Here is a 27,121-nt window from a genome sequence, read left to right as displayed (position 1 = left end):
TGCCAGGGTCCTTGGGGGGTTGGAAGGGGCTTGAGAAGCCCAGCAGGCTGTCCAGTGGCATGCTTGGCCTGAACGCAGGTGGGGCAGGATCGGACGTAATGCTCCACGTCTCATTTCATCTGAGGCCACCAGACCCTGGTGATGGCTTGTAAGGTTTTGTAGACTCGAAAATGCCCTGCGGTGGGGGAGTCATGACATTGGTGTAGCACCTTGGCTCTCACATCTCTGGGAGACACATACATGGCTTCCTGATGGTACAGCATCCCTCCCTTCAGTGCAAAGCCCTCACTACTCTCGGTGGGTTGTGTTGCTAACTCAGAGCACTTCTCTTTGGCAAAGGGATCCTGCTCTTGTGCTGCTTGCAGCTCCGTCACCCAGGACTCTTGGCATGCCCCCACTAATATCTTTTCAGGAGGTATGATTAGTTGTGGCAGTTTCAGGATCCGTCTCTCTAGGTATTCTGGCTTGTGGGACAACACGTCCGCTCACTTGTTCTGTGCTTGCGGGATGTAGCGAATTTTGAAGTGGAAGCGAGTGAAGAACTGTGCCCATCGCATGTGTCTCTAATTCAATTTGCGGGCGATCTGAAGACTCCAAATTCCAATGGTCGGTGTGCACTTCAATCTTGTGCTGCACTCCTTCTAGGTGATGCCACCAAGTTTCAAAGGCATCCCGGATGGCCAGCAACTCCTTTTCCCACACGGTGTAGTTTTGCTCTGAACTGGTCAACTTCTGTGAGAAGTACGCACAGGGTCTTAGACCTCCCCCTTTATATGCTGGTTGTAAAAGCACCACTCCAATGGCTATGTCCGCACATCCATCTCAACCACAAAGGGGCGTGTAGAGTCTGTGTGCTGTAAAATGGGTTCCAAGGCGAACCGCCCCTTCAACTCTTCAAAGGCTTACTGCGTGGCTTCTGTCCAGCAAAAGGGGCCCGGCCCCTTTGGACAGTCTATGAGGGGCACCTTCTTCTTAGAGTAGTTTGTGATGAACTGGTGGTAGTAATTGGCAAACCCCAGGAAGCGCTGTAACTTTTTTTTGGTACCAGGAGGTTGCCACATGAGAACGCAGGGAACCTTGCCTGGATACATCTCCACCCCACCTGGTGAGATGCGATACCCAAAAAAGTCCAACATGGTCACGTCAAACCCGCACTTCTCCAACTTGGCATAGAGGCAATGTTCCCAGAGAGGCTGCAACACAGCCTTCACATGTTCTTCATGTTCCTCGGGGCAGTCAGAATATATCAGAATATTATCCAAATGCACAATCATGAATCGATCCAAATAGTCCCGAAAGATGTCTTTCCTGAAATTTTGGAAGACCTCTGGAGCATTAAATAGACCAAAAGACATAACCAAGTACTTGAACTGTCCATATCAGGTCTTGAAGGCGGTCTTCTTCCACTCGTCCCTCTCTTTTATTCGCACCAGATTGTAAGCCCCTCTCAATTCGAGCTTGGTATAGATCTTGGTGGACCGCAATCACTCCAACATTTCCATGATGAGTGGCAAGGGGTAGCTGTTGGGGTTGGTGATCTGATTCAGCGCCCTGTAATCATTACATGGGTGTAACTCTCCATTTTTCTTCTTAACAAACAGCAGAGGTGCCCTGGCCGGCAACTGAGAGGGTCGAATGAAGCCTCTCTTCAGGTTCATGTCTATAAACTCTCTCAGTGCCACCACTCTGGCTCTGACAGGGAATAGATGCGCCCGGATGGAATGGGCGCTCCTGGCATTAGGTTTATGGTGCAGTCATATGGCCTGTGGGGGGGGGCAGTTGGTCGGCTTCTTTTTTGTCAAACACATCCCGGTATTCCACATATTTCTCGGGTAGAGGAGCTTCCTCCTGCACTGTCACTCCAGCCACTATCTGAGGGTCAGGTTTTTTCCTAGGCTGGTAGTGTTGTTGGCAATATCTTGAGGCAAACGCCACCGCCGCCTCATCCCAGAAAATGGTTGGATTGTGTTGGACCAGCCAAGGCATCCCTAACACCACTGGGAAGCGAGGCAGAGAAGCCACATAGAATGACAGTTTCTCCACATGCCCTGAGATCTCCATCCCAAGCATCTCGGTCGCTCTGGTCACAATTCCTGACTTTAGGGGATGCCCATCAATGGTCTTGATGGACAAGGATTGCTCAAGTGTGTGAATGGGAATGCCATGCTCACGGGCAAAAATACAGTTCATGGAACGTGATGATGCCCCGCTGTCAATCATGGCCTTGAATTGGAAACTCTGTCCTGTAGGCAGAGTCAATCAGACCAGCATGAGCAGGGCAGCTTGTGATGAAAGTGGTTGTTTATGAGGCTGCTTCATTGACTTGGCTCTCAACTCTTGGGCCTCTATGAGAGCTGGGATTTGGAGTTTTCCGGCACCGGGATCTTCTCAGTTTTGGAAGGGCATCCTAGGGCCAGGTACTCCCTTTTCCACATTATAGGCATAGCCCCTCCCTCCTGCTCTTCTCCTTCTTCTTCTCTGACAAGTGTGGTCAGGCCCTGCCAATTTGCATGGGCTCCTCCCCTGACGAGGTCGAGGTTCCCATGGTAGGCGGATGATGGATGCGGGGGAGAGGTATTGGTGACTCGGAATGAAATGGCTCTGCTGTGAGCTCCAACCGACAACCCTATCTGCAAGCACAACTGGATCAACTCGGCTAAGGTGACTGGTGGGGAAAACCTCATCTACCTCTGCCTCCTCTCCCTGATCTATCTGGGGAGGCTGGGGCTTGACCGACTCCTCTCTCTGCTTCTCCTGGGGGAGTTGGGGCTCAACACTTATTGAGTTCAGTGGGATTTACTCCCCTGCAATCATGCTTAGGATAGGTGAAACTGACCACAGGGGATGGGGGGAGCAGGCAGGAGGGGAAGGAGAAGGGTGGGTTTGATCATTTTCATGTTTATTGAGTTCAGTGGGATTTATTCCCATGCAATGATAATTTGAATAGGTAAAACTGACCATGTGGAGGGAGGGCTGGACAGGGGAGGAGGAAGAAGGAAGAGGGGGAGGAGAGGAAGAAGAGAGGAGAAAGGGAGAGGAGGGGGAAGGAGGAGAAAGGCAGGTCTGATAATTTGCATGCTTATTGAGTTCAATGGGATTTACTTCTATGCAGTCATGGCTAGGATAGGTAAAACTGACCATGGGGGAGGGGAGGGGAGGGGAGAGTAGAAGGAAGGAAGATTTTAATTACTTGCAAAAGTAGCATATTAAACATTTTATCTTTCAAATAATTTTTGGACAGAAATTTGAAAAAGTGTACATGCTGCAGCTCATGATGCCATTACTCTGTGTTATTCTTTTCTAATTATAAGGAGTCAAACAAGTTTAAATTTTCCTGGGCTGTTGAAGAGGGTAGTTTATTTGTCTAATTCATAGCCTGTTTTGAAAACCTTCCCAATATGAAGCTTTACTCTTATACCCACTTTTCTGGGAGTAAAGCTGCAATGCTAATCCCACAGTAAACTCCATTGAATTCAGTAGGACTTACTTTTGAGTAGGCATGGTTAGGATTGTGCTGTAAAACCACCTTATTGTAAAAAACCTCGAAGTGGTTTACAGAAGGAATTAAAACTATAAAAATATTGGCAAAAACAGTTAAAAACAGGTATTCAAAAACACTCAAAATAATAAAACCAACAATGAGCTAAAAACAGATAAAAAGCACAAAAGCTTCTACATGCCTGGGTAGGCTTGCCCAAACAAAAAATGTTTTTAGCAGGTGTCAAAAAGAGTACAATGAAGGTGCCTGCCTAATGTCAATAGGCAGGGAGTTCCAAAGTATAGGTGGTGCCATGCTAAAGGATCGATTTCTTACAAGAGCAGAACAAGTACAATGTGTCCCCCATAACTTAACATGTTTTCCATAACATGGAAAGCACACCTTGAACTTGGTCTGGTAGCAAATCAATAACCAGTGCAGATTTCTGAGCAGAGACATTATGTGCTGGCAGGATCTCACTCATGTCAGCAATCGTGCCACAGCATTTTGCACTAACTGAAGCCCCTGAGTCAGGATGTGTTGCATGGGGATTTCTGTGACTTGGCTACCAGGTTTTTTTAGTTTTGGGTTTTGGTTAGGAACCCTGACTGGCTGTGGAATGCTGAGTTTTCTGCCTTATTCATAGGAATCTTGTTGTGGTTGGTATGGTATTGCATCTAGTAAATCACCACTGTCTTTTCTTTTTCTATTTACATTTCATTTACCTCTGGCCTCACTCCCTTGCATCCATAGAAGCAACAACAGTGGTTCCATGTGCTCAGCTCTTTAACCCACTGATGATGCGCCTTGTTGTTTGCATTATAGTTTGTTTCATGCCCAATAGTGGTAAAACAGCATTCACATACTGGGAAGTGTGGCTTCAAATTGCTGTTGTTCCCAAGCTTCTGCCTGTGAAGGTAGACCAAACCTTGTGTGTTTTTTCTCTGTCAATTATTACTCACTGGACTTGGGTTGGCTGTCAAAGTGAGTTCACAGCAGCCCACATGGTAGGCAGGAAATCTTCTTAACTCTTACTCGTTTCTCAAACCTCTCTCTGTAGTGAAAGGTCAAGTCTGTAAAGATGTTTGCAGCAGCCACGTTAAAAGACAGGGGCAGGGCATTCCAGGCAGGGGGTTGCCAACCCTGCTTTGATATGGATATCTTTGCAGAGGATCCCTAGTCAAGCCAAATTATATCTGCTCAGAAGTAAGTCTTATTGAGATCTGTGGGGCTTAGTCCCTTAGTAAGTGTGTTTAGAATTGCAGCCTTCAGGGACATCCATCTTTATTCCTGAGCACTCCCATCTAACTTCTCCACAACACTAGGCTCGCTTCTTCCACCAATGGCCTTCTGGTGACTGGTCTGGCATGAGGGCACTTTAATCCTTCTTGCCAAAACCAAGTACACTACCCAGGCTCTCTCTGAACAGGTAAGAAGGAGTGGTCCCATCCCTTCAGCTGGACCTAGTAACACCCTCATTTTGCTAAGATTTCTATCTTAATTCCAGTCAGAATTTTTTTTTTGTTTGAGTGGTATGCTCCAAGCGACTATGGTTGATGCTTAACACATCATGCTTAATGACATCACTGGGCCCCACCCCATGACATCACAAGGGGCCGCCCCTGAAATCTTAGGGTTTGGGTTGCTTCTGACCTGCCAACCCTAGTATATTCTCATAATTGTATGCTCTTTTATTCCACTGAAACTATAAAAATAAAATAATACATAAAAATAAAAGAGCACAAATCTGATAATAATGCTTTAAATGCCATTTCACAGCTACAGTATGTACAGCAGTGGCATTAATAGGTGTTGGTGAGTTTAATTTTGAAGTCAGCAAAGTCACTGAGCATTTTACTATAAACCACATTGTGTGTGTGTGTGTGTGTGTGTGTGTATTTTCAGTAGGAAACTGGTTGGAGGCCCTGATCTGGATCAGGAGAATGTTGTGGATTGGGATCCCAAAGTTGATTCCCACTCAAAATAAAAGTGACCAATTTAAATATTTTTAAAAGTTTGTTTTTTGCAGTGTGTGGTTTGGTTGAAAGGATACATTACATCCATACATTCCAGGCCTTTGGGGTAACTTGCTGCCTCACATGCAAGGCAGAACTGCTTCTCTAAGAATGGGGAAGAAATTTGATTCAGTTCATGTCTAAAGCCAAATCAATTAAATTTGTACTTTCTGAAACCATATGAGAACCAAAACACAGCCATTCTTCAAAATCTGCACTTTTCCGAATTTTGCAATGCAGTTCTCCGACCAAGCAATGTTTACAAAAATGCATATATCAGGAAAAAGTGTGCCTTAAAATGAATATATTAGTGAAAATAACATAAAAATGTTTTATATTAGAAATTGCTTTCTAAAAGGTGTATGATAGTTAAAAGGCATACAAAAATGTGTTCGTTAGGAGAAAATACTAAAGAATTTTCATGAGGATTTAAAAAAAAATGCTGCAGAAATGTGGAGAATTGAATTTACTGTTGGAAAAATGAGGAACAGAGTGAAATGAAGTGGACAGACCCTTCTCAAGCCTAAAAGTTGACTTGAGATATTTCGAGGCCAAAACACTTGACAGTCAATGAAATTTATCCCCTACTAGGAGAAGATTACAAAATGACCTACAGTGCTTAATGTGGGCAATGAGGATTTGAAAGCCAAGGCAGCCCAATTTGGGCTATTTTGAGTCTTAACTAAGCAGGCACAATGAGCAGGCATAAACTATGGCCAGGATTGTATCACAAGAATCCAAATTGCTACTTTGGCTCAACCAAGGCTTGGGCATATTCTGAGGGATTTTTGACTCCCTCCTACTATCTGTTGAAAACCCAATCATAAAAATATCCCCTTAGTTTCACTGTATTTTCTTCTGTTATCAAATTGTATTCGTTTGTGACCATAATAAATGCATTCCTTCAAGTGGTTTGCTTTGTGGCACGATAAGGGATAGCTGTTCAAGGAACACAAGCCTGAAAGCCTGCTTGGATGTGCGGAACTAGCTGTGCAGTACTTTGGACCTTGGTCTGCATGCTTCTAGATCATGCAGTGCGAACCTAGCATATGCTGAAAATTCAGCTTGCAGTGGTAATGTATTTGGATGTGACTTTCTGTGCCTGTCAGTGTTGCCACATATTCTTTGGTATTCCTTATAGTGCCAACTTTCACTTTTGCTTAACTATTTCTCTTCTGATGAGACTGTGCCCCCGAAAGACAAAATGACACTGTCTCAGCTACAGTTTTATTAGGACTGCATGGAAGAAAGGCACCCACCCTCCCTGGTATTGCTGCTGCCTTTGGCAATATCTTTCCAAAGTATTTTCTGCAAACAGAACTGCTTAACGTAAATTAGGATGAGGTCAAATGTGTGCAAGCTGGATGATCATTTATTTATCTAGGCCTTTTTGTTTTGTTTACTGTCGTAGGCAGAAAGCGTTTCTTTGTTTCTGTTTGTGCATCTCTGAACAGGAGGAAAACCATGGATAAGGAAGTAAGTGATCTCATTTTGGGGGGATATTTAAGATAGTGTTGCTCCATAAAAAATTTGCTTCATAATATTATTCATAAAAGTGACAGAGAGGAAGCAGGCAGGCAGGCAGTTTCCCTTTTCTGTTACTGACAAGTGAAGGGGATGATTAACGAGAGTTGTAGACAATGTAGTAGTAATAGAGAGAGGGGGGCCCATAGAAGTTAAACAAAAGTGCCTTCAAGAATTTAGAGTATTCCCAGGGATCTATAGTAGAACCTCATTGTGCCTGTCTACTGTTTCTATTTTTGATTAGATTTATAAACACAGTACCACATATTTTCATGTGGTTTTGTAGCCCAGGGGCAGAACGAGATTGACTGCGCTGAAACTGTGAGGCTTGTGAATTTAGGGCAAGGGACAGAGTGAAATAAGTAGTGTAATTGTTTTTGTGGAGTGACCGTGGGACCTCCTCTGTTCTGAATTACACATGGTTCAACCCTTTGACCTAACCAACCTCGGCAGTGCCTGGTAGATCTCCTAAAGCTGTGCTGAAAGGTCCTATCAGTGACATGTTGGAACATTATCTGTCATGTGAGATGTGTGCCAACAACCATATTAAAGTACATTAATTACTACCGAGGCCCACATTTGTGACAGTCTCAACTTAATTTAACCCATTGTCATGTTGCTTATTGTTTTAAAAGGAAATACAAATGAGCAGTTTGTTGAATCAGAATATGGTGATAGTATCTTATTTTAAATTACACTTTTTACATTCCTATCAGTTACTCCATTGTTCTTTTACAGGAGTGACTTTTTTTAAAAAAGAAAAAAGTCAATAATGTTAAAGAACTTTCAGGATAAGAATAACAATACAATAGAATTATATATTCAGTTGTCTGCATATTTTGTGCAACAAAAAGTGTTTTTTTTAGAGTGAATATGTTAATTTATGGGGTGGTATTCAATGCTAGTCCTACTCAGAGTAGTCCCATTGAAGTTAATAGACATGACTAAGGTTCATTAATTTCAAAGGGTCTACTCTGAGTTGGGCTTAGTTTAATACTATCCATTATTGTTTCTTTAAAAGTTTTTTAATGCCATTTTCCTTAAAATACAGTGTCAGAAACACAGTTTTATTACTTTGAATCTTCTTCTTTGAGTCTGACAATTTGTATTTGTGTGTTGGTGCATGTACATACCCTAGCAAGGTAATATTGCCTACATTAAAGCTATCCAGAATAAGTGTGTAAGATGAAAATTTTAGCTTGAAATAGGTTTATATGGGGAAGCAATTTGGACGTGTAACTTTATGATGAAGTGTTATTCTTTAACACTTCACTGTATGCAGGAATTTATAGATCAAGTAAACTAGACATATACATATTATACTACTTGTGTCCTTTGTATTCCACATATAGGACCACCAATATTTATTTAGGTTTTGGGCTTAGTTCTTTTGTCATAGAAACATATTTTTAAAAAGAGCTGATACTGCCTTTTAGTTTTCACTTGTGATAGTTCTAGCAGGTCAGCTACCAAAAAGGAAAACAACAAAACTACATTTGACCCTACCAAGTGTCATTCTCATTAGCAGTAAATAGTTTGCGCTTCTTAAAGACGACAGGGGCAAATTGCAAGCCGATTCACTCTGGCTGTTATTCCTTAAATAGATGGAGTAATAAGACAGGGATTGGCAGGCTGGCGGGAGGTTCCAGTTCTGCCTGCATAAAGGAAAGTCTTAATAAGGTTAAAGTAGCAAATTGCAATTAAATGCCACAGATGTACCAAATAATACTATTGGTCTGGCTTGCAGAAGTGATATGTATGTGTATACAGTGGTAAGATTCCATCCACATTTATCTGGGAAGGGTGAGTTCTGAAAACAGGGCTGTGTTTTATGTTTAAAGGCTAATGCTCTTGCTGAAGTGAATGAAAACAGAAGCCAACATTCCTGTTCTTGTTTACTATCATTACACTCCTTATAGCATTTCAGGCATTATTAGGTTTTTGGAATCCTACCAGATTGACAATATATTTTCCAGCTACCGCAACTCTTTTTATTATTATTTATTATTTATTAAATTTGTTAGTTGTCCATCTGGTAGGGATTATCCTGCCACTCTAGGTGATGTACAATAACATACAAATACAATCCATAAAAACATAAGCAAAAGATTAAAACTACCCCTAGAACTGCAGACTAATGACCTAAGTCCCCTCCCCAGCCTGGATAAACAGCCAAGTCTTCAAGGCCCATTGAAAGCACAGCAAGGAGGGTGCCTGGCAGAGGTCAGTTGGTAAGGCATTCCATAGCGAAGGAGCCACTACAGGAAAGACTCTTGACCTAGTTCTCTCCAGTCTAGCTGCTTTTGTTGGGGGAACAAGGAGTGAACTGTTCATAGACAATCTTTTTCGACAGCGCCCCTGGTGAGAGTGGAGGCGTTCCTTTAAATAGAGAGGGCCAGCTTCAAATAAGGACTTGAAGGTTAAAGTCAGGACCTTGAATTTGGCCTGAGCAACCACCGGCAACCAGTGTAGCTCCCTGAGGACTGGAGTAATATGATCTCAGCGGCGGCTGCCTTTAATCAGACGAGCCGCCGCATTCTGCACTAGCTGCAGCTTACGGACAGTCCTCAATGGAAGACCCACATACAGAGCATTATAGTAGTCCAAACGAGACAGAACCAGGGCATACACCACCGATGGGAGCAAACGGCTCAGGAGGTAAGGGCGAATCCTTCATATGAGGTGAAGATGATAAAGCGCAGTCCGACTAATGGCTGCCACCTGTGCCTCCATAGTTAATTGGGAGTCAAGGATGACCCCCAAACTCCGGACTTGGTCGCTCAGGGACAGATGTACCCGGTTTAGCTCCAAATTAGTAACCCCTAGCTTAGCCTTATCACCCACCAACAACACCTCAGTTTTATCCAGATTCAGCCTAAGCTTATTCCTACCCATCCATTCCCCCACCGACTCCAGACACTTGGATAACAATTCTAATGCTGCCAGCGGGGAGGATTTAAATGAGAGGTAGATCTGCATATCGTCTGCATATTGATGGTATTGCAGACCGGCTCGTCTAATGATGTCTCCCAGCGGCTTCATATAGATATTGAATAGCATCAGGGAGAGGATGGAGCCCTGCAGCACTCCACAAGTGAGAGGCCAAGGCTCAGAAACGTCGTCTCCCAGCGCCACTCTCTGGCACCTCCCAGAGAGGAAGGAGCGGAACCAACACAAAGCGTTGCCTCCAATGCCCAAGCTCTCTAGGCGATCTAACAGGATACCATGATCAACAGTGTCAAAAGCCGCTGAGAGCTTGGGCTGTATTCAGACAAGATCCCAAAGGCGAGGAAAGTGGGTGGGGTGTCCATGGATGAATCTGCTGACCTAGTTTGCTGATGTTTCACACAGTTGTTCATTTTAAGAACACCTAATTTAATTTCATGAAAGAGACGTAGCTTGCCAGCCTGTGTCTAAATCTAAGGTATGCATTTCCTAAAAGGAACTAAAACTCTGTCATTCCAAAGGCACTCTTCTTTTTGACTTCCAGCCTGCATAGGGACTGCTGTCTGGAAGTGGTAACTTTAACTTTAACTCTAAGCCTGCTGATGAGGTCTGTCTGTACGATCTTCACCAAGCAGATACAGTAAGGGTAGAGAGACAGCTCAGAGCACAGCTTGTTTACAGAGGTACAGGAGAAAACAGCAAGACACAAATGTGGGCTGACGGTTTCATGAAGCACAATTGGTTGATCACAGATTCAATCTGACTGCCGTGAACTGAGAGATGATCCGTACAGTATGCAAAGTTCACTTTCTTGCTGGTCTGTGCCCACCAGCCTCGCAGCAGCTTTTGCAGAACCCCTGAGCTATGGCTTTGAGTGGAACTAGAACTGAACATGGGTTTGTTGTACCCAATTCCTTCTGACAACAATCATATTCTCTTAAAAACTTCATAGGTTTTAGTTGTCACTGGTTATAAATGAGGTTTTTTGTTATTGCTTGCTGCTGTTGCAATAGTAGCTGTTCGCACATAGACATTATTGCCTTGTTCTAAAATCGGTTAACAAAAGCATTCCATTCATTTCAGTGACATTAGATCCCCAACAGAAAAGACATTTAGTTGTTTTGTTTGTTATTTAAACTATACAGAGATAGGTTCATCCTTTGAAAGGACATATCTGTAATTTAAAAAAGCAGTTTTTAAGTCATCACATTCAGCTATGTGGATTTAACACAGTGAGTGGGAAAGATGTCATAGTGTCCCCTTTAAAATATGCACTGTTAATTTAAGGGGGAGAAAATAAAAACCACCATCAGAGATAGCATTGCATTTTTAAAAAAAGATTTGAAAAGGATACCATTGTACAATTGTGAGAGCTCTATAAGACCCAGGGAAATGGGTCATTGAGTCAACATCCTCTCTGCAGTGACCTCAGGTTTTTTTTTAGTTTTTTTAGGATAAGACTAATTTTTAAAATAGTTGAATCAAATTGCTAGAAGGGACCAGAGCGTCACCATACCAAAACACTCTGCTTATACTGCCATCATCTCCCCCCCCCCCATGTAAAAGGCTTAGGCTATGTATGAACCACGCATTTAAAGCACATGACTTCCCCCAAAGAATCCTGGGAACTGTAGCTTACCCCTCTTAGAGATACAATTCCCAACACCCTTAACAAGCTACAGTTCCCGTGAAACATCGGGGGAAGTCATGTGCTTAAAACATATAGCATGTATGCAACCACATCATATGTATGTTGTACAAGCAAAGAGTAGGAGAAAACAAAGTGCTCCACATGAAACAGATAGGTTCAGGTTACTCAGTCAATGATCCAAACTACAAAAAAGCCAACCCTCCCCACTTAAAGAAACCTAAAACCATTAAGTGGCTTAAGGAAGGGGTTCCCTAGCTGTGGTCCATGAGCTTCATTCAAGTGGTCCGCAGCATGCCTGTGGATTTGTGGTTGAAAACAGGAGACTGCACATCCACTGCATTAACTATTCATATTGATTTTAATTGTATTTTTTATTTCTTATATTGTATTTTATTGTATTACAGTTTGAATTCCATAGAATACAAATTGTAATACAATAAATACAATATATAAAAAATAAAAGAAGAAATAAAATACAAGTAAAAATCAAACAGCATCTAGCACAGCAACGTTACAATTGCTGCAATAGGCAGAAAAATCATTAAGTGGTCTGCCAAGATCCTTAGCAATTTTTAAGCGGGCCATGGGGGAAATGTTTGGGATGCACTGGCCTAAGGTATAGCCCCTTCCTCTGAGCAGGCTCAAGTTTACTGTTAATTATGGCTGAGCAAAAATGTCTTTCCAAGATTCTCCATAATATTCATAGGTGGCAAAATGCAGGGGTGTGTGTGTGTTAAGCATGAGATTGATGCCAGCACTGAGATCAGAATCATCTGTTAACTAAGATTGTTTATTAAAGAGATATTTTGTATATAACATAATACTGATACTTACATTGGGGTTAAATGTGCTTGATGACAATTTCTAGGCATAAGGGATACTATTGCAGGCACTAGCCTCAGGCCAAATCTCCTAAATCTCCACTCCAGCCAAATTCACTCACAACCTGGTCCAGCTATTGGGTACACTCTGCCTCTGACTCCAAAGCTCCTCTGGTTGTACCTCTGGCTGGTTGGGCAGTTTAGCTGATTTTAAAAACCTGCTTTATAACCTTCTGGTAAGACTGTAACACAGGGCAGGCTCCTACCCTAACACAGCCACCAGCGCCATTCTTCTCATCTTCGCCAGCAAAGTATTGTTAACTCACTTAGGATAAATATTGCTTGTTTATTTATTTATGATATTTATTAGTCACTTTTTTCAGAAAGAGTGAACTTAAAGTGACTCACAAAAACAAACATTAAAAACAAGTATAAAAACAAGCAAAATAACCTAAAGCGCACCAATAATTTATGTAAAAGATCAAATCCAACTCAATCCTACCCCACCCTACTAAAAGATAAGCAGAAAATTAAGGCCAAAGGCATGGGTGGATATGAATGTTTTTGCCTGGTACCTTAAAACTGGGGAGAGCATTTCATAAACTGGGAGCCACCCCGAGAATGCCTGTTCTTGTGCCACGCTCTGCACCTTCCTCGAGGGGGTACATTGAGAAGGGCCTCAGATTACAAATGCAGGGTTCAGGTTGGTTCAAAAGGGGGAGAGGTGGTCCTTGAAGTTTTGGGGTCCTGAGCCACTTAAGGCTTCATAGGTTAAAACCAGCAATGTGAATTGCGCTTGGAAAGTAATTGGTAGCCAATGCAGTCGTCCCAGGATTGGTGCTCGGACTGTCTTGCCCCAGTCAGCAACCTGACCACTAAATTCTGCACCAGCTGCAGTTTCTGAACCCCAGGCAGTCCCACAAATAATGCACTGAAGTAATAAAACCTATAGGTTACCAGAGCATAGACAATAGACATTAGGCCGTCCCTGTTCAGATAGTGTATAGCTTAATAGGAGGTAGCTTAAACATAAATTGATTGATTGATTGATTGTACTTATATACCGCCCCATAGCCAAAGCTCTCTGGGCGGTTTGCAGTAACTAAAAACATCAAAACAAATATACAAATTTAAAAACACATCTTTTAAAAACAATTTAAAACAATTTAAAAATTTAAAACAATTTAAAACACATGCTAAAATGCCTGGGAGACGAGGAAAGTCTTGACCTGATGCCGAAAAGATAACAGTGTTGGTGCCAGGCGCACCTCGTCAGCTTAATATTCAGTTATCCACTCTCACTTCAGTTTTCTACGGTCTATACACCACACCTCCCTCTCTCAGCTGTCCCACTGATTCTTCCAACTAACAGTTAACTCCCAACTCTTCACTGACTCAGTGGTATCACTACGTGGGTGCGGGGGTTGCGCACCGCACCCGGGTGACACCATGAGGGGGGGTGACACCAAGAGCCGCTCCGTCGCAGGGCAGGGTGCCGACGGGCCAGCTGGATGGGCCGGGTGCATGGCAGGGCTGGCCTGAGAGTGCTCCTCTCCAGGTGGCAGGCGCAGTGGCAGCTGCTGCTCTGGGGACTGAGGAACGGGGGCGTGAGCGTGAGCCAGTGAGCGAGAGAGCTGGAGGAGGGGAGGGCCGGGCAACCGGGAGGAGAAGGAGGGGGAGGAGCCATGATCTGGGCAGGAGCCACTGTAGTGGCAGCCCAGCTCAAGGCTCCGCACCTTTTCTAGCGCCGCTCTGACATCATGTCAGGCGCGGTGCCCATTGGCTGCTCAGCTCCGGGCGAGGCCCGGCCACCATGTGGTCGCGTGGCCCGGGCAGGCAGGATGGAGGCCCGCCAGTCGCCCGCCCCCGGCAAGCACCCGGAGACCTCAAGGGCTCTTCCCGGCCGCCCCATCGAGGCCAGGCCCAGTCTGGTTGCCTCCTGCAAGGAAAGGCCTGAATTGAGAGGGTGCAGCCCCCTCCCCCCAGACCGAAGTCTTCGAGGAAGAAGCCTGGTTCAGGGGCCACCCCAAGCCCTCCCCGCCGGGGTGGGAGAGGACAGCTTCCCTCTTGCCCCCCCCAGGAAAGCAAGGTGGCCAGAGGCCTGTGAGATGGACAGACGTGGGGGTGACACCATGAGTTACCGCACTGGGTGACACCAACCCTAGTGACGCCACTGCACTGACTAGAACCTCCAGCCAATCAAAATGAATTTACCTTATCCAGGCCCCATCTATGAATATTAAATATAAGCATCTCTTTCTCTCTTTCTCTCCCCCCCCTGCAGCTACTGCTAAAGAAGTGTGCAACACAGTAAGAGCACAAGGCCTCAAACCCTCACAGTTATGCTCTGACATCAGTAGAGGTCACTGTTAGAATAAGCAAACTTGCACGTTCCCTTTAAGGGATATTTAGAAAATATCCCATGTACCTGTTTACCAGTGATGTAACTTCCTAAAGGGTGGAGTTACCTGGCTTTCTCTTCCTCCTCCTTTGTCTGGGATTCTTGCATATTGTCCATTAACCCTGAGGAGAGCGGAGCATGCACATGCTGCTCTCCAAGATGACCATTACCAAAGACTAATGGACTCCTAAAAGGTGGGGTTAAGCCTTTTACTTAGGCCATTACCCCAATGAAAATTGTCCACAGCTACTATTTGTCCCCTGGGGCAAAACTTACAGGTACTTGTATGTTCCCCTCCACTGGTGAGATGAATAGCAACTGGGACTCTTTTTTTTACTGGGAAATTGTGTGTATGTGTGGGGAGAGTTAACCAGTGGAGGCTGGTGTTATGTAAATTTGTATAGATATTAGCAGAGATCGTCAACGGTCTGAGATGCGTGTGTGCCAGTGTGTGCATTTACCTAAGTAGCAGGCTTTTACTCTGCATTGAGATCACTGAGACTTACGACTTAGTAACATAAGAAAAGCTACTTTATTTATAGAAATGCATAGTAGATGGGAAAGGCATACCTAGTTCTAACTAACTGTTGGAGGCACAACGTCCAGACGTAGGAGTTGCCCTCATGGCTCAGGAGTAGGGTTGCCAGGTTCAGGGCCTGAGACTGATCCTGTATCTTTAGGAGAAGAGAAAGTCAGCCAAGGTGTTCTTGCAACCCTGTAATGGGAAAAACCACAAGGTGGAATTCTCCCTTCCCCCTGCACAACTTTTAAAGAATTCCACCTTGTGGTGTTTCCCATTACAGGGTTGCAAGAACTCTTGCACTTGGCTGACTTTCTCTTCTCCTAAAGGTACAAGATCAGTCTCAGGCCCTGAACCTGGCAACCCTACTCAGGAGGGAGAGAGCAGAGACAAAGGTGTCTCCTTTCTCTTGGACAGTTGAAGAAGAGAGGAAGGAAAGGGCAGAAAGAGGAGAGGCAGATAAGCTTCCCTAAGCATATCAGTCTGCGAAGGAAGGAAGTTAGTCAGAGCATCACAGGTAAGAGCATCACAGGTAAAGGTAGTCAAGCCTAGCCATCTGGAGGACCCTAGCTCTATCTCCCTTCTGGAACATAAACAAAAGAACAAAACAGGAGTTGCCCTTGCCCCACTGCCAACAGCTGGCACATTAGGGCAAGTGGGGCACTGCCATATCAAGCTCAGTCAGCCCTCAGCAAGCCATCACCTGCTTGCCTTACTTACATCCAGAGGATGGCACCGGCTATCAGTCTCGTTTTTATTCTCCTGTTGCTTTTGTAAAACTCAGCAGTGAGGAGGATCGGGACAAAGCAGAATTAGTTGGCCCTGCCTTTCATGGCTCTAGCTCTGTCAGCCATTTGCTCTGGTTCCACCTACTGTTGGCTTTGCTACCTTCCCCCCTTCCATTCCCAAAGGGCACCAGCCTCCACTGGAATTAACCCTGCTGCTGCAGCACCAAAGACCTATTCCTGAGCCCCAGCAGCTGCTAGTAATGCTTAAAAACAACAATAGCTACTACTACGCAGAGAGACCTTATTCATGGGTCTCCAATATCACATGGAGTTTAGGCCTACTTCGTTGCCTCACCTCTGAAGAACTTCTCAGCCCTGGAGGTACCTCAATGCCAACAATTATTTGAAATCTCATGTTGTAAATCTAGGCCAGTGTTCAGTGTGATATGTAATGCATTAAGAATGCAAGTCAAGCAGTATTAGTATTAGTTAATTGTATTTGAATAGGTTCATTATGACAGTTCATAACTGAAATGCAACAAAACGGAGTTTATTTACATAATAATTTTCAGTATCCTTAAAAAAATAGAGATTTAAAGCCATGTAAACACAAATTGGCAACTGAAGCTTATTTAAGACATTAAATATCACAAGGTTAATGACACCCATTTGGAAGCATTAGGAAATATTAAACTTTTTAAATCAAAAAATGACTAAAAGAGTAATCATTTTTTTAAAATCAGAAAAGCTGACTGTTTTTCTCTTTCTATTTCCTTTAATGAACTTTTAAATAAGTATTCAATAAAGAAAATGTATATGTCTTAATGTGCCTGTATTATAATGTACTATCTCTTATAATTATTCTATCATTTGGATTATAGTTTTAATTATTTTGACAGATAATATTGTTTGTGACTATGGCATATATTCACTAACAGGCAAAAAAACCCCTTGGAGTTTCGCAAGCTTTTACAGGATCCCATTTCTTACCTCTTGGATTAAGAAGCAGAGAAATTCACTAATAGGCAAAAAACCTTGCAGTTTAAGAACATACCTATAGCCAACAGATATTTCTATCAAACTTTAAAAAGCAGGGAAATTGGGCAGTTATAGTGAATGCACCAGGGGAGCAGGAGACCTGACCTCCTCTCTGAGATATTGTACTGCCCTACAAATTTGTCAAAATGCAAACACAATTTGGGTTGGTCTTTCACAGTCCAATCCACTTCCTGTGTAGCTTGGAAGAATTTGGTAACATGTGCCTATACATGTGGTATAGCACAGTGGGGAGGAGAGCCTGGCTGGGAGTCCAGAGTCCGTGAGTTCAAATCCCTGCTTGTGTCTCCTGGGTGTTAAGGGCCAGCTAAAGATCACACCCACAGTGAGTGGTTCAGGGGTTACATGCCCTGCCACCTGTGCAGACGTGGACAAGCTGCATAGTCCCAAGGAGCCCAGTTGCCCCCCAGCAGGCAGTTGCAGACAAGGAAGGGGCTGGCTTGTGCAGCTGTGGTAAGCTGAGCAGACCCTAGCCAGCTGCGGAGGACTAGCCTCAGAGGGAGGCAATGGTAACCCCCCTCTGAATACCGCTTACCATGAAATCCCTCTTCATAGGGTCGCCATAAGTTGGGATCAACTTGAAGGCAGTCCATTTCCATTTTCACAGATTTGTCAAAATGCAAACACAATTTGGGTTGCACTTTCACAGTCCAATCAACTTCCTGTGTAGCTTGGAAGAATTTGGTAATATGTGCCATGAGTAATATGAGCATATGGTGAGTGGTGGCAACACCTGCAATAGCTCAGAGAGGAGGTCGGGTGTCCTGCTCCTTCCCCCTGGACAGGGGAGGGGAGGAAGAGAGGAGAGGGGAAGGAGTGGAGGGTGAGGGCGAGGGCAAGGGAAGGAGAGGATGGGGAAGGCAGGTGTGATCATTTGTATGCTTATTGAGTTCAGTGGAATTTACTCCCATGCAATCATGCTTTGGATAGGTGAAACTGACCATGGGGGAGGAGGAGAAGGGGGGAGAGGGAAAGGAGAAGGGAGGGAATTGGAGGGGGAGGGGTTGAGGGGGCAGGAGGGGAATAGGAGAGAGGGGGAGGGGAAAGGCAGATCTAATCATTTGCATGCTTATTGAGTTCAGTGGGATTGACTCCCTTGCAACCATGCTTAGGATAAGTAAAACTGACCATAGAGGAGCAAAAGGAGAAGGGGGGAGGGGAGAGGAGACAGAAGGAGGAGGGAGAGGAGGAAGGAGGGACGGGATTGGAAGGGTTGGGGTAAAGGAAGGGGGAGGGAAGGGGCAAGAGGGAGGGGATACGAGGGAGGAGGAGGGGAGGGCAGGTTTGATCATTTGCATGCTTTTTGAGTTCAGTTGGATTTACTCCTATATAATCCTGCTTAGGATAGGTGAAACTGACCTGGGGGAGGGTGGGGAGCGATAGGGGAGGGCCTTCTCTGTGGCGGCCCCCACTCTCTGGAACTCCCTCCCATATGATCTTCAGCATGCCCCTTCCCTGAATGTATTCCGCCAGGCCTTGAAGACCTGGCTTTTCAGACAGGCCTTCGGGACTACCGGGGAGGGTTAATCTTTTTTACTAATTGCCTGCTACTCTGAACTGTCACTGTTTTACTGTTTTATTGTTGTACTGTATTTATTATGATGTATTTTAATTGAGTTGTACGTCGCCTAGAATGGCCATTGGCCAGATAGGCGACTTATAAATTATTATTATTATTATTATTATTATTATTATTATTATTATTATTATTATTGTGTGGGTGGGTGGGCACTGGGCAGAGGGAAAGCCCCTTTCCTTTCAAAAGGAAAACATTGTAAACAATATGATTGTTTTTCAGAGTTTCCCCCACCTTTTTATTCTACAGCAGGCACATGTAGCCTCCTACCAAATTTAAACCAAGCTGTCCCTGGCCACATCCACACCAAACCTTTATTTCACTTTAGACAGTTATGACTTCCACCTATGAATCCTGGGAAGTGTAGTTTGTAAAGGGTGTTGAGAGTTGCTAGGAGAGGCCCTAAGTAAAAAATCCATGCTGGCTATATAACCTCTCTTGTGGCTGTATAATCCTGTTTGTCCTTGAGTTCTTTTCTTTACCATACAGAGAGAAAGACAGAAAATTAGAAACAAGTATAATAATAGATATTGTAATAGTTCTATTCATGCTGGCAATTTCAAGGATACATGGGATGTCATTATGTCACATTCTAAGGAATGCAATGAAAAGTATATTAGCCTTTGCACTATGTGACTTAAACCTTTCTATCAAATTTAGGCCACAAACATCATACCCTTTATTCTGGAGTGGCCTCACTGAAGTTTGTTATGTGCCTTTAGGGAAGATAGTTTGAAAACCCGTATCGCATAAAATGATTTATTGGTGGGGAAATGGAGGGGAAGGGTGCGTAAGATAGGGTATACTTGGTGTCAGCTCCAGAATTTTGGGGGGCCTTGGGTAAGAAAAATACAGTGAGCCCTTTTCCCTGAAGGTGCCCCACTCCATCTTACTTCTGTTGATGCTGCCCACTTATTTCCTGTCTTCCTCTTGTCCCATGCTGTATGGTCATCCATCGAATGAGGGCAAGTGAAATCCAGGCTGCTTTTCCTTTTTCCAATCGCTGCTTGCTTGCTCAGAGAGGGTAAGGCAAGGAAGCAATAACAGCAAGGAGGAGGAGGAGCAAGGGGCTTTTTGGGCTGGCAGTGGACCCTCTGTTGAGACATGGGCCTTGGCAGGTGCCCAGTGATGCCCACACCTGATGCACACATGGAATTTTCAACCTGCTACCAATGTGTAACAACTTTAAGCTGGTAAATTATCCATTCAGCTCAGCAGAGTAAGATAAGAAGGACTTCTAAAGGCTTATTGCATCTTCTTTCTTTCTTTCATTTATTTATTATTTTATTTATATCCCACCCTTCCTCCCAGCAGGAGCCCAGGACGGCAAACAGAAATGCTAAAAACACTTCAAAACATAATAAAAACAGACCTTAAAATACATTAAAAGAAAACAACGTTAAAAACATTTTTTTAAAAAAGCTTTAAAAACATCTTTTAAAATAGGGTTAAAAACATTTAAAAAACATATTAACAAGCAATTCTAACACAGACACAGACTGGGATAGGTCTCAACTTAAAAGGCTTGTTGAAAGAGGAAAGTCTTCAAAAGGCGCCGAAAAGATAGCAGAGACGTTGCCTGCCTAATAATCAAGGGGAGGGAATTCCACAGGGTAGGTGCCGCCACACTAATATAAAACGCTAGCAGCCTTGTACTTGGCATTACTCAGGAATTCTAAGAAATAAAAAAGCAGTGCAATTTTGAAAGGTTCAATCCACCCTGTTGATTCACAGTGGTGTCCAGTTGTATCAAAAATAGATGAAAACCTGCTCCTTGGTTTCAGGAATGATCATGCAAAATTTGGCTGTGATATCTTGAGAGGTATCCAAATGCATAATGAACAATCAACTTTCCATAATATATAGTAGATATAAGTACAGTACATAAAGGCTGCTGGGAAAATATATAGATTCCAATTTCTGTGAAATCTTGGGTTTCATGAAAGCCTGCCTTCCCTCTTTTTTCTTTTGCTCAGTTTTGTTCTTAAATACCCCTATTTATATTAAAATGATGTGAGGTTGATGTAAAAATCTTAGGTAGCCTTGTTAGTCCAAAACTCAAAAGGCACCGTGGAATGATACCTTTATTTGTATCAGCCAAGATGTTACAAAGTAGAAAACAAGCTTTTAAGGTGATGGTAATGTAGATTGTACTGTGTTGATAAGATATGTTACTTATAATATGCCACTATTAAAGTGATGTATGATTCTATTAAAATCTATTACATGGATGTAAAATTAAAGTAATTTTTACTGTTGTCCATTGGGATTCATTTTATTCCTTATGAGAAAATACAGGGAGCCTCTTTCCATAATAATCATTGAATTGAACAATCTAGATCAATTGTAGATGGGTAACACCTTGCTAACCTTATTCAGTGGAATGGTTTCTTGGACATTTGTTTTATTTAGCTAGAATCAATATAGTGTTACATATTATATTGCATGAGCCTGACCCAGTTGTCCCAGTAAAAACCTATTCAGGTCAGTGGAGGTAATATGTAGAAAGCATCTTATTAATAAATGCTCCTCTTAAGTGAGAGCCGTTCAAGTGAATGGAGATCATATATAGGAGGCATTCAAGTAAATGGAGATCATATATGGTGCTCATATTTACAAGAACACACTCATCTAAAAAGGTCTAGGCTGCTTCTAAAGGGTGCACATGAAAACATTTTAAATGGCTGCCTCTAGAAAAGGAGACACCCCTTTTCTGGGTGTACTGTAGACAGATGGTGTGGTAGAAGTGATTCAAACTAGGGAAGAGTGAAGACAACAGTTTCCCCAAAAAAACAAATTGCACCCCATAAGTATTACTAGCAAACATTTGCAAATCCTTCAGAGGGTTCAATAAGTGCTCACTAGACACTCACAGGGCATAGTCACTGTCCATCCCTCTGCCTCTTGCTACCTCCTTTGTCACCCAATATTTAAAAAAAGGCCTTGCCTTGGGGTGGTAAAGATGGTAGCAGGTGGGAGGATTATGTTGGACTGGAAAAGATGGGTATGTAGTAGTGCTATTTGGACATTTCATTCCCCCATGTTGTTAGAATAATGTGAAGGAGACTGGGGTTGTAGTGGCTGGCCCTGCTCCCTTTGACATGCTCCCATGCCTGGCCCTGCAGCCTTCCATATGCTGGTGAGCACATGTACAGCAGGGAGACTGCTGTGCTCATGCAGGCTGTGCATGATCAGTGTTCTAAATCATGTAAGGAGCTCCACAAGTACAGCAGGCTTCCCACTGCAGATGTTTACTCTCTAATTCATGGAGGATTGTGGAGCCAGGCACATGATGGAGCCAACACATCTTTCCTCTCCCTCATGTGTTTCTGATCATATGGGAGAACTGAACCCTTAAACAGGGCTGTAATGTCCCCCCCCTTCCAGGGGGGATGATGGGCTGAATTACAATCCCCATCATCCCCCATGAAAAATGAATTTCAAAACAGCTGGAAGGCTTCTCGTAGGCTGGAAATAACATGGTAAACACCATATCTAGTGGGAGATGGTGGGGCTTGTGCTTCAGTCAGTGTCTTTTGCAGCTGGTAGAGAGGCCTGAGATTTCTCCTGTGTCTGATAGAAACTTCCACTGCTTGATCAACCTTTGTTTCTCCCTTTGCTCCCCCTTTTTATCTTGGGGGAGGGAGATGATGTAGCAGGGGACTGGGTGAGCAGATTCAAGACACAGCATTCACTGGTTATGGAGTGTACCCACCTCACTTCTGCTGTTCTTTGAGTAGCAGTATTCACTCCATCTCTATCTAGAACACATTCTCTGCCTTCTACACAAATGCCTCAGAATGCAGCAAACTCCTCACTTCTGCCATTCCCTAGAATGGATGTCTGTCTTTGCTCTGAGTGTTGCCCTGCTAATACCATACATAACATTTATATAACCCTTTAGAGTGTTCAAAGTGAGTCACATACACAATATTTACAAGAACCCTATAAGGTAGGTCAATAGCATTATCCCTATACTTTCATGCAGAGGCTGAGAGGTGGTGGATTGCCTAAAGCTTTCAAGTGAGTGCATGGCAGTCTGCTACATTAGTTCAGGACTATCTTTTTTAGTGTAGCCCACTTATGGTACCAAGATACTTGTCACAGAGAGAGTTTTGCATAAATATCTTTGGCCCAGCTTTTGCAACTTTTGAATGAAACAAGGAATACTCTCCTTGTGTGGACTCAATGCATGGTTTAAGATGAAGATATCTTTTAGGTTCAAAGTACTAGCAATGACAGAAAGTCTGTTTGTTTAAACTCAGATTTTCCCCAGGTATGTATAAGCAGAGAAGGGGTCCAGTTTTGAGAGCAAAATTTATGCACTGGTGACTGTGCCCTCCGCACATCTACCACTTCGCTTGTGGTTTATGATGCCTTGAATATTTAATAAATAGATAGGTTGGCTGTAAATGCTGAAAATAAATGAACAAACACAACCTTCTTCATATCTTCTCCCCAAGACACTTTTCTTCTAGCTGGGCTTACCTCTGATAGGGGAGACTAGCTGGGTGAGTGGTTGGAAAAGAGAAATAACACTGAGAGAGGCTGTACAGAAGTCAGCCAAAGGCAGAGGGAGGATTGCCCACCCTCATCTGCCCACCTCTTGTGCTCTAAAAATCAGGTCTCACTCTCTGGTTTGTATGCCATTAGAGCAGACTCACCTTTAATGAAATGGGTCTGCTGCTTCCAAGTACAGTTTGAACTTTTGCGAAACTGTGTTCTGAATCTCCTCTAGCTAAGTCTTGTCTTCTGGGTTTTCATTGTTTGGGGCAAAATGTCTAAAGCATTGGATGCTTTTTCTTTTGCGTACTTTTACAAACGTGGTGAGGACACAAATGACCACCTTCTGAAGAAAGGAAAGGAAATAAAAATATATTTACCATTTTAAACATACCATGAATGCTTTTTTTCTATATGCATGTCCAGTTCACCAAATGTTTACACTGAATGCTGAATCCAGGGCAAGTTTTCCTTTGATGAGGATTCTTTGTATTAATTATAACTGATTTTTTAAAAAAGGAAGTATTTTCATGTGATCTTCATTTGACATTAGTATTTAACTTTTCTTCTCCTGTTTTTATTTAATTCTTCCACTTCTGTTGTTCAATTAGTGTTTGACCCCTTTAGCAGAGATGTAAATTAAATGACATTTCAATGCCATCCCATATTTAAAATACTGTGTTAGTTGTGGATCATAAAGGGTGATCTTCATTCTTAAACTAATTTATTCATTTAACAATTTCTCTCCAGAAGTTCCAGCAGAAGGCTCTGAAACAAACTAAGCAGAAGAAATCCAAGATGGCTGAATTTCTGATGGGTGAGCCTTGCTTGATGAGTTATTGCTCATAATTTGTGTAAGGATTAATTAACTAATTACAGACAAATGGCTGTGGGCAAAATTTTGCTCTTGCTTGTCAGGGTGCAATTTGTAATTATTTTAATCATTTATTCTCCCCCCTTTTAATATATAAAGAGTTAATTTTAACCTAATTCTGGTTTGGTGCCGTTTGATGCTCATAACACAAAAGTCTTTCAGTAAAAGGAATTATTAGAAGGAATTTTCTGCTTGTCACTATCTTGAGTGCTTTTCTGACCTTGTTCCTTCCCCCCCTCCCTTCTCAATAGGAGAAAATGTGAGAGTTGCAACAGAAGGCATTGCAAATCCAGCTTTTAACATCAGCAGCACAGATCTTTCAGCATATCTGACTTCAGAGGAGGAAGTTATTAGACGTGACAAGCTGGATAGCACCCTTGCAGCTCACCGACAAAAACTCAGGCTGCAAGCCCAAGCTGAACCAAGAGGTTAGCCTTCACTCTTGATCATCATCAGATTGAGTGACAGCAGTTTTGTTCTTGATCTAACCTGTGCATTCCATGATGTGTACCATTCCATCGTAATATGTTCCAATAGACTTCCCCAGAAACCTGGGTTGCTAAAACTGGGAAGACAAAATGACTGCTGAAAACATCTGACATACACGTGTTGGAAGATATTTTAAATCCTTTTATCTTCACATCACATTCATAATTATTAGGGAAACTCATGGTGCTCAATGACAGAAGAAACTTTATTGAAAGGTTCCCTCTTCCGTCTTGTATTAATATCTATGGTGTGCCAAGAGTAAAAGAGCATTGAATTCAAGAGTGCTGGCTTCAATGTTACAGGGAACATTTTTTCATCAATCACATAGCAAAATCCTCTTGCAGCTGCCACCTGAATGCTGTTTGTCAACCAACATTTATCCCTTTAATTTATTCTGTTCTTTTTACCTATGCTTGTGCAATTGCTTATCATCAGTCATCTAATATAGTAATAGGATACTAACATTCTTTTGTTGCTGTTGTGACAATAATGGCATTTCCTTTATTATTATTAATGAGGCCCTTGTTTTGCAGCTTCTGAGTTTAATGCTTAGTTTTTATATAGCATTGTCTAACCTCTATAATGCCCATATTGTTTGTAAACTTGTTTATTTTGTACATTTCTATCCCACCTTTCTTCTGACATGAATCGGTTTACATAGGGTTCCCAGGTGGTCTACATCCGTGTATTGATCATACCCAGACTTGATTAGCATCTGCACAGTAGCATGTTCTTTGCCTTTAGGCCAGAGGTGGGGAATCTGCAGCCTTCCAGATGTTGCGGGACTTGCAACACCCATCATCCCCAGTCAGCATAGCCAACAGTCAAAGCTGATGGGGGGCCACAGGTTCCCTGTCCCTGCCCTAAGCCATGCTCTGAATGTCAGCATGCCTGAAGAGAAGTGTGCATAAATACATCTACTTCTTATAGAATCTTATACAGTCATAGAATAGTAGAGTTGGAAGGGGCCTCTAAGGCCATTTAGTCCAACCCCCTGCTCAATGCAGGAATCCATGTTAAAGCATTACCCAATAGATGGCTTTCCAGCTGCCTTTTGAATGTCTCCAGAGCCTACCACCTCCCTTGTTTCCATTCTTGTTCTGCTGTAACAGTTAGGAAGTTTTTCCTGATATTCAGCTGTGGTGGCGTACCAAGGGTAGAATGATGGGGCGGGTGCGCCCCAGATGCAGGCAATAAGGGGGTGCATAAGAACTTCTTATGAACCTTCGAAGGTAGTGCTGCAGTTCCTCACTGAAGCAGAACACGATTGTTAACAATAGTAATAATAATGTTGCCATCAGTTATCACGTTTCCATTCCCCAGGAGAAGTTCTTTGCCATCAAGTGGCAGGAGTCCGGCAGGTGTCCCTTTTCAGCATGGAAATACCGCGATGGGGAAACCATGCATGGAATTTCTGCCTGTTGGGCAGTTGTAGGATCCCTAGTGGGACATGTTTTTGCTTGTTTCTTAAAGATATCGACTCTCTCCTTTCACATGTCAGCTTCCAGGGTGTGAGTCTGTAGGAATTCTGGCCTGCCCTGAGTTACAGGATGCGCCACGAACCATGCCAAGCCCTCCAGCCCTCCCAGGAGGAAGTTATTCATGGCTTTACCCCCTTCCCTTCCCGTCCTCTCATAGCCCCTGCCCTTGCGTGGAGAAGAAGTCACGCTGCGCCCTACCCCTTTGGGCACATGGCTTCGCCAATCCTCCATCGCTTGGATGGATCTGTGCCAACAGCACCTGAAGGAATTAGAGCAGTCACCCGGGCCAGCCTGGGGTAGTCCCAGAGGGGGCCAGAACAGCTGGAGAAGTTAGGCCTGGTAGTCCCCCCCCCATCCTGGGGCTTGGTTGGCAAGCGGGTGTGGCAGCGGCGGCGCAGATGGGATTCCCGCCACCACTCATGCCGCTGCAGCTAATCGGAATTTGGGAGGTCATGCCTCTTGCTGAGGGTGGATCAAGGGAGAGAGGATTGAGGGCAGCTTAGTCTACCGTTAATCGCGCCTCGAGGTTGGACCCAATTTGTTTGTTTTTGTTTTAAAAACAAGCTTTGTCAGATTTAAGGCTGAGTTTGCACCTTCAGTGACCTCTCCATAGTAACTATTAATAATGAAGAAAAGGTAACGGGACTTAAGCCTGGTTGCCAATTTCCCCGTATGTGGGGCTTGGGCTGGATGGAGCTACTAGAGCTAGGTTTATTTAAAATAATGAGACAGGTGCTGGGATTAAGATGGGCAGGGCATAAAGAGGAGAGGGCTTCTCACAGGGCCACTGTGAGACGTGTGATGCCTCAAGCAGAACAGCAAATTGTGCTGCCTCTCAGTCAAGGTCCTGAGTACCCAAGGTCTGGTAAATTATTTTGCAACATGAGAATATCCCACAAATGCTACTTCTCTCTCTTTACTTTGGTACTTTGTCATGATGCCCTGTGTCTAATGGTAGGGCCAGCCTTGCTCCTGCACCTTTACTAGTGTTATAGAAGATGTTGATATGCCTGTTGAAATTCACATGTTAAGATGTTTTGTTTTTAAGTTTTTTTATT

General features: G+C 43.4%; 1 protein-coding gene across 7 annotated transcripts in view; it reads left to right on the top strand.

Annotated features, from left to right (window-relative positions):
* Window positions 1–27,121, top strand: part of LOC133367599 (uncharacterized) — a 360,491-nt gene that overhangs the window by 68,552 nt on the left and 264,818 nt on the right. For 3 of the 7 annotated variants that reach the window (XM_061591699.1, XM_061591706.1, XM_061591713.1), the window contains exons 2-4: window positions 6,905–6,969; window positions 23,970–24,036; window positions 24,345–24,521. In XM_061591699.1, the coding sequence (XP_061447683.1) occupies window positions 6,958–6,969; window positions 23,970–24,036; window positions 24,345–24,521 (256 nt within the window). In that variant the 5' untranslated portion in view covers window positions 6,905–6,957. Of the gene's footprint in view, window positions 1–6,681; window positions 6,970–23,969; window positions 24,037–24,344; window positions 24,522–27,121 lie in introns of those variants that run through there. The other 4 variants (XM_061591732.1, XM_061591739.1, XM_061591718.1 and 1 more) reach the window with 3 other exon arrangements.

Source organism: Rhineura floridana, chromosome 1 (genome assembly GCF_030035675.1).
Source record: "Rhineura floridana isolate rRhiFlo1 chromosome 1, rRhiFlo1.hap2, whole genome shotgun sequence".
Taxonomy (NCBI): Eukaryota; Metazoa; Chordata; class Lepidosauria; order Squamata; family Rhineuridae; genus Rhineura; species Rhineura floridana.
This window is presented reverse-complemented; position numbering and strand designations above follow the sequence as displayed.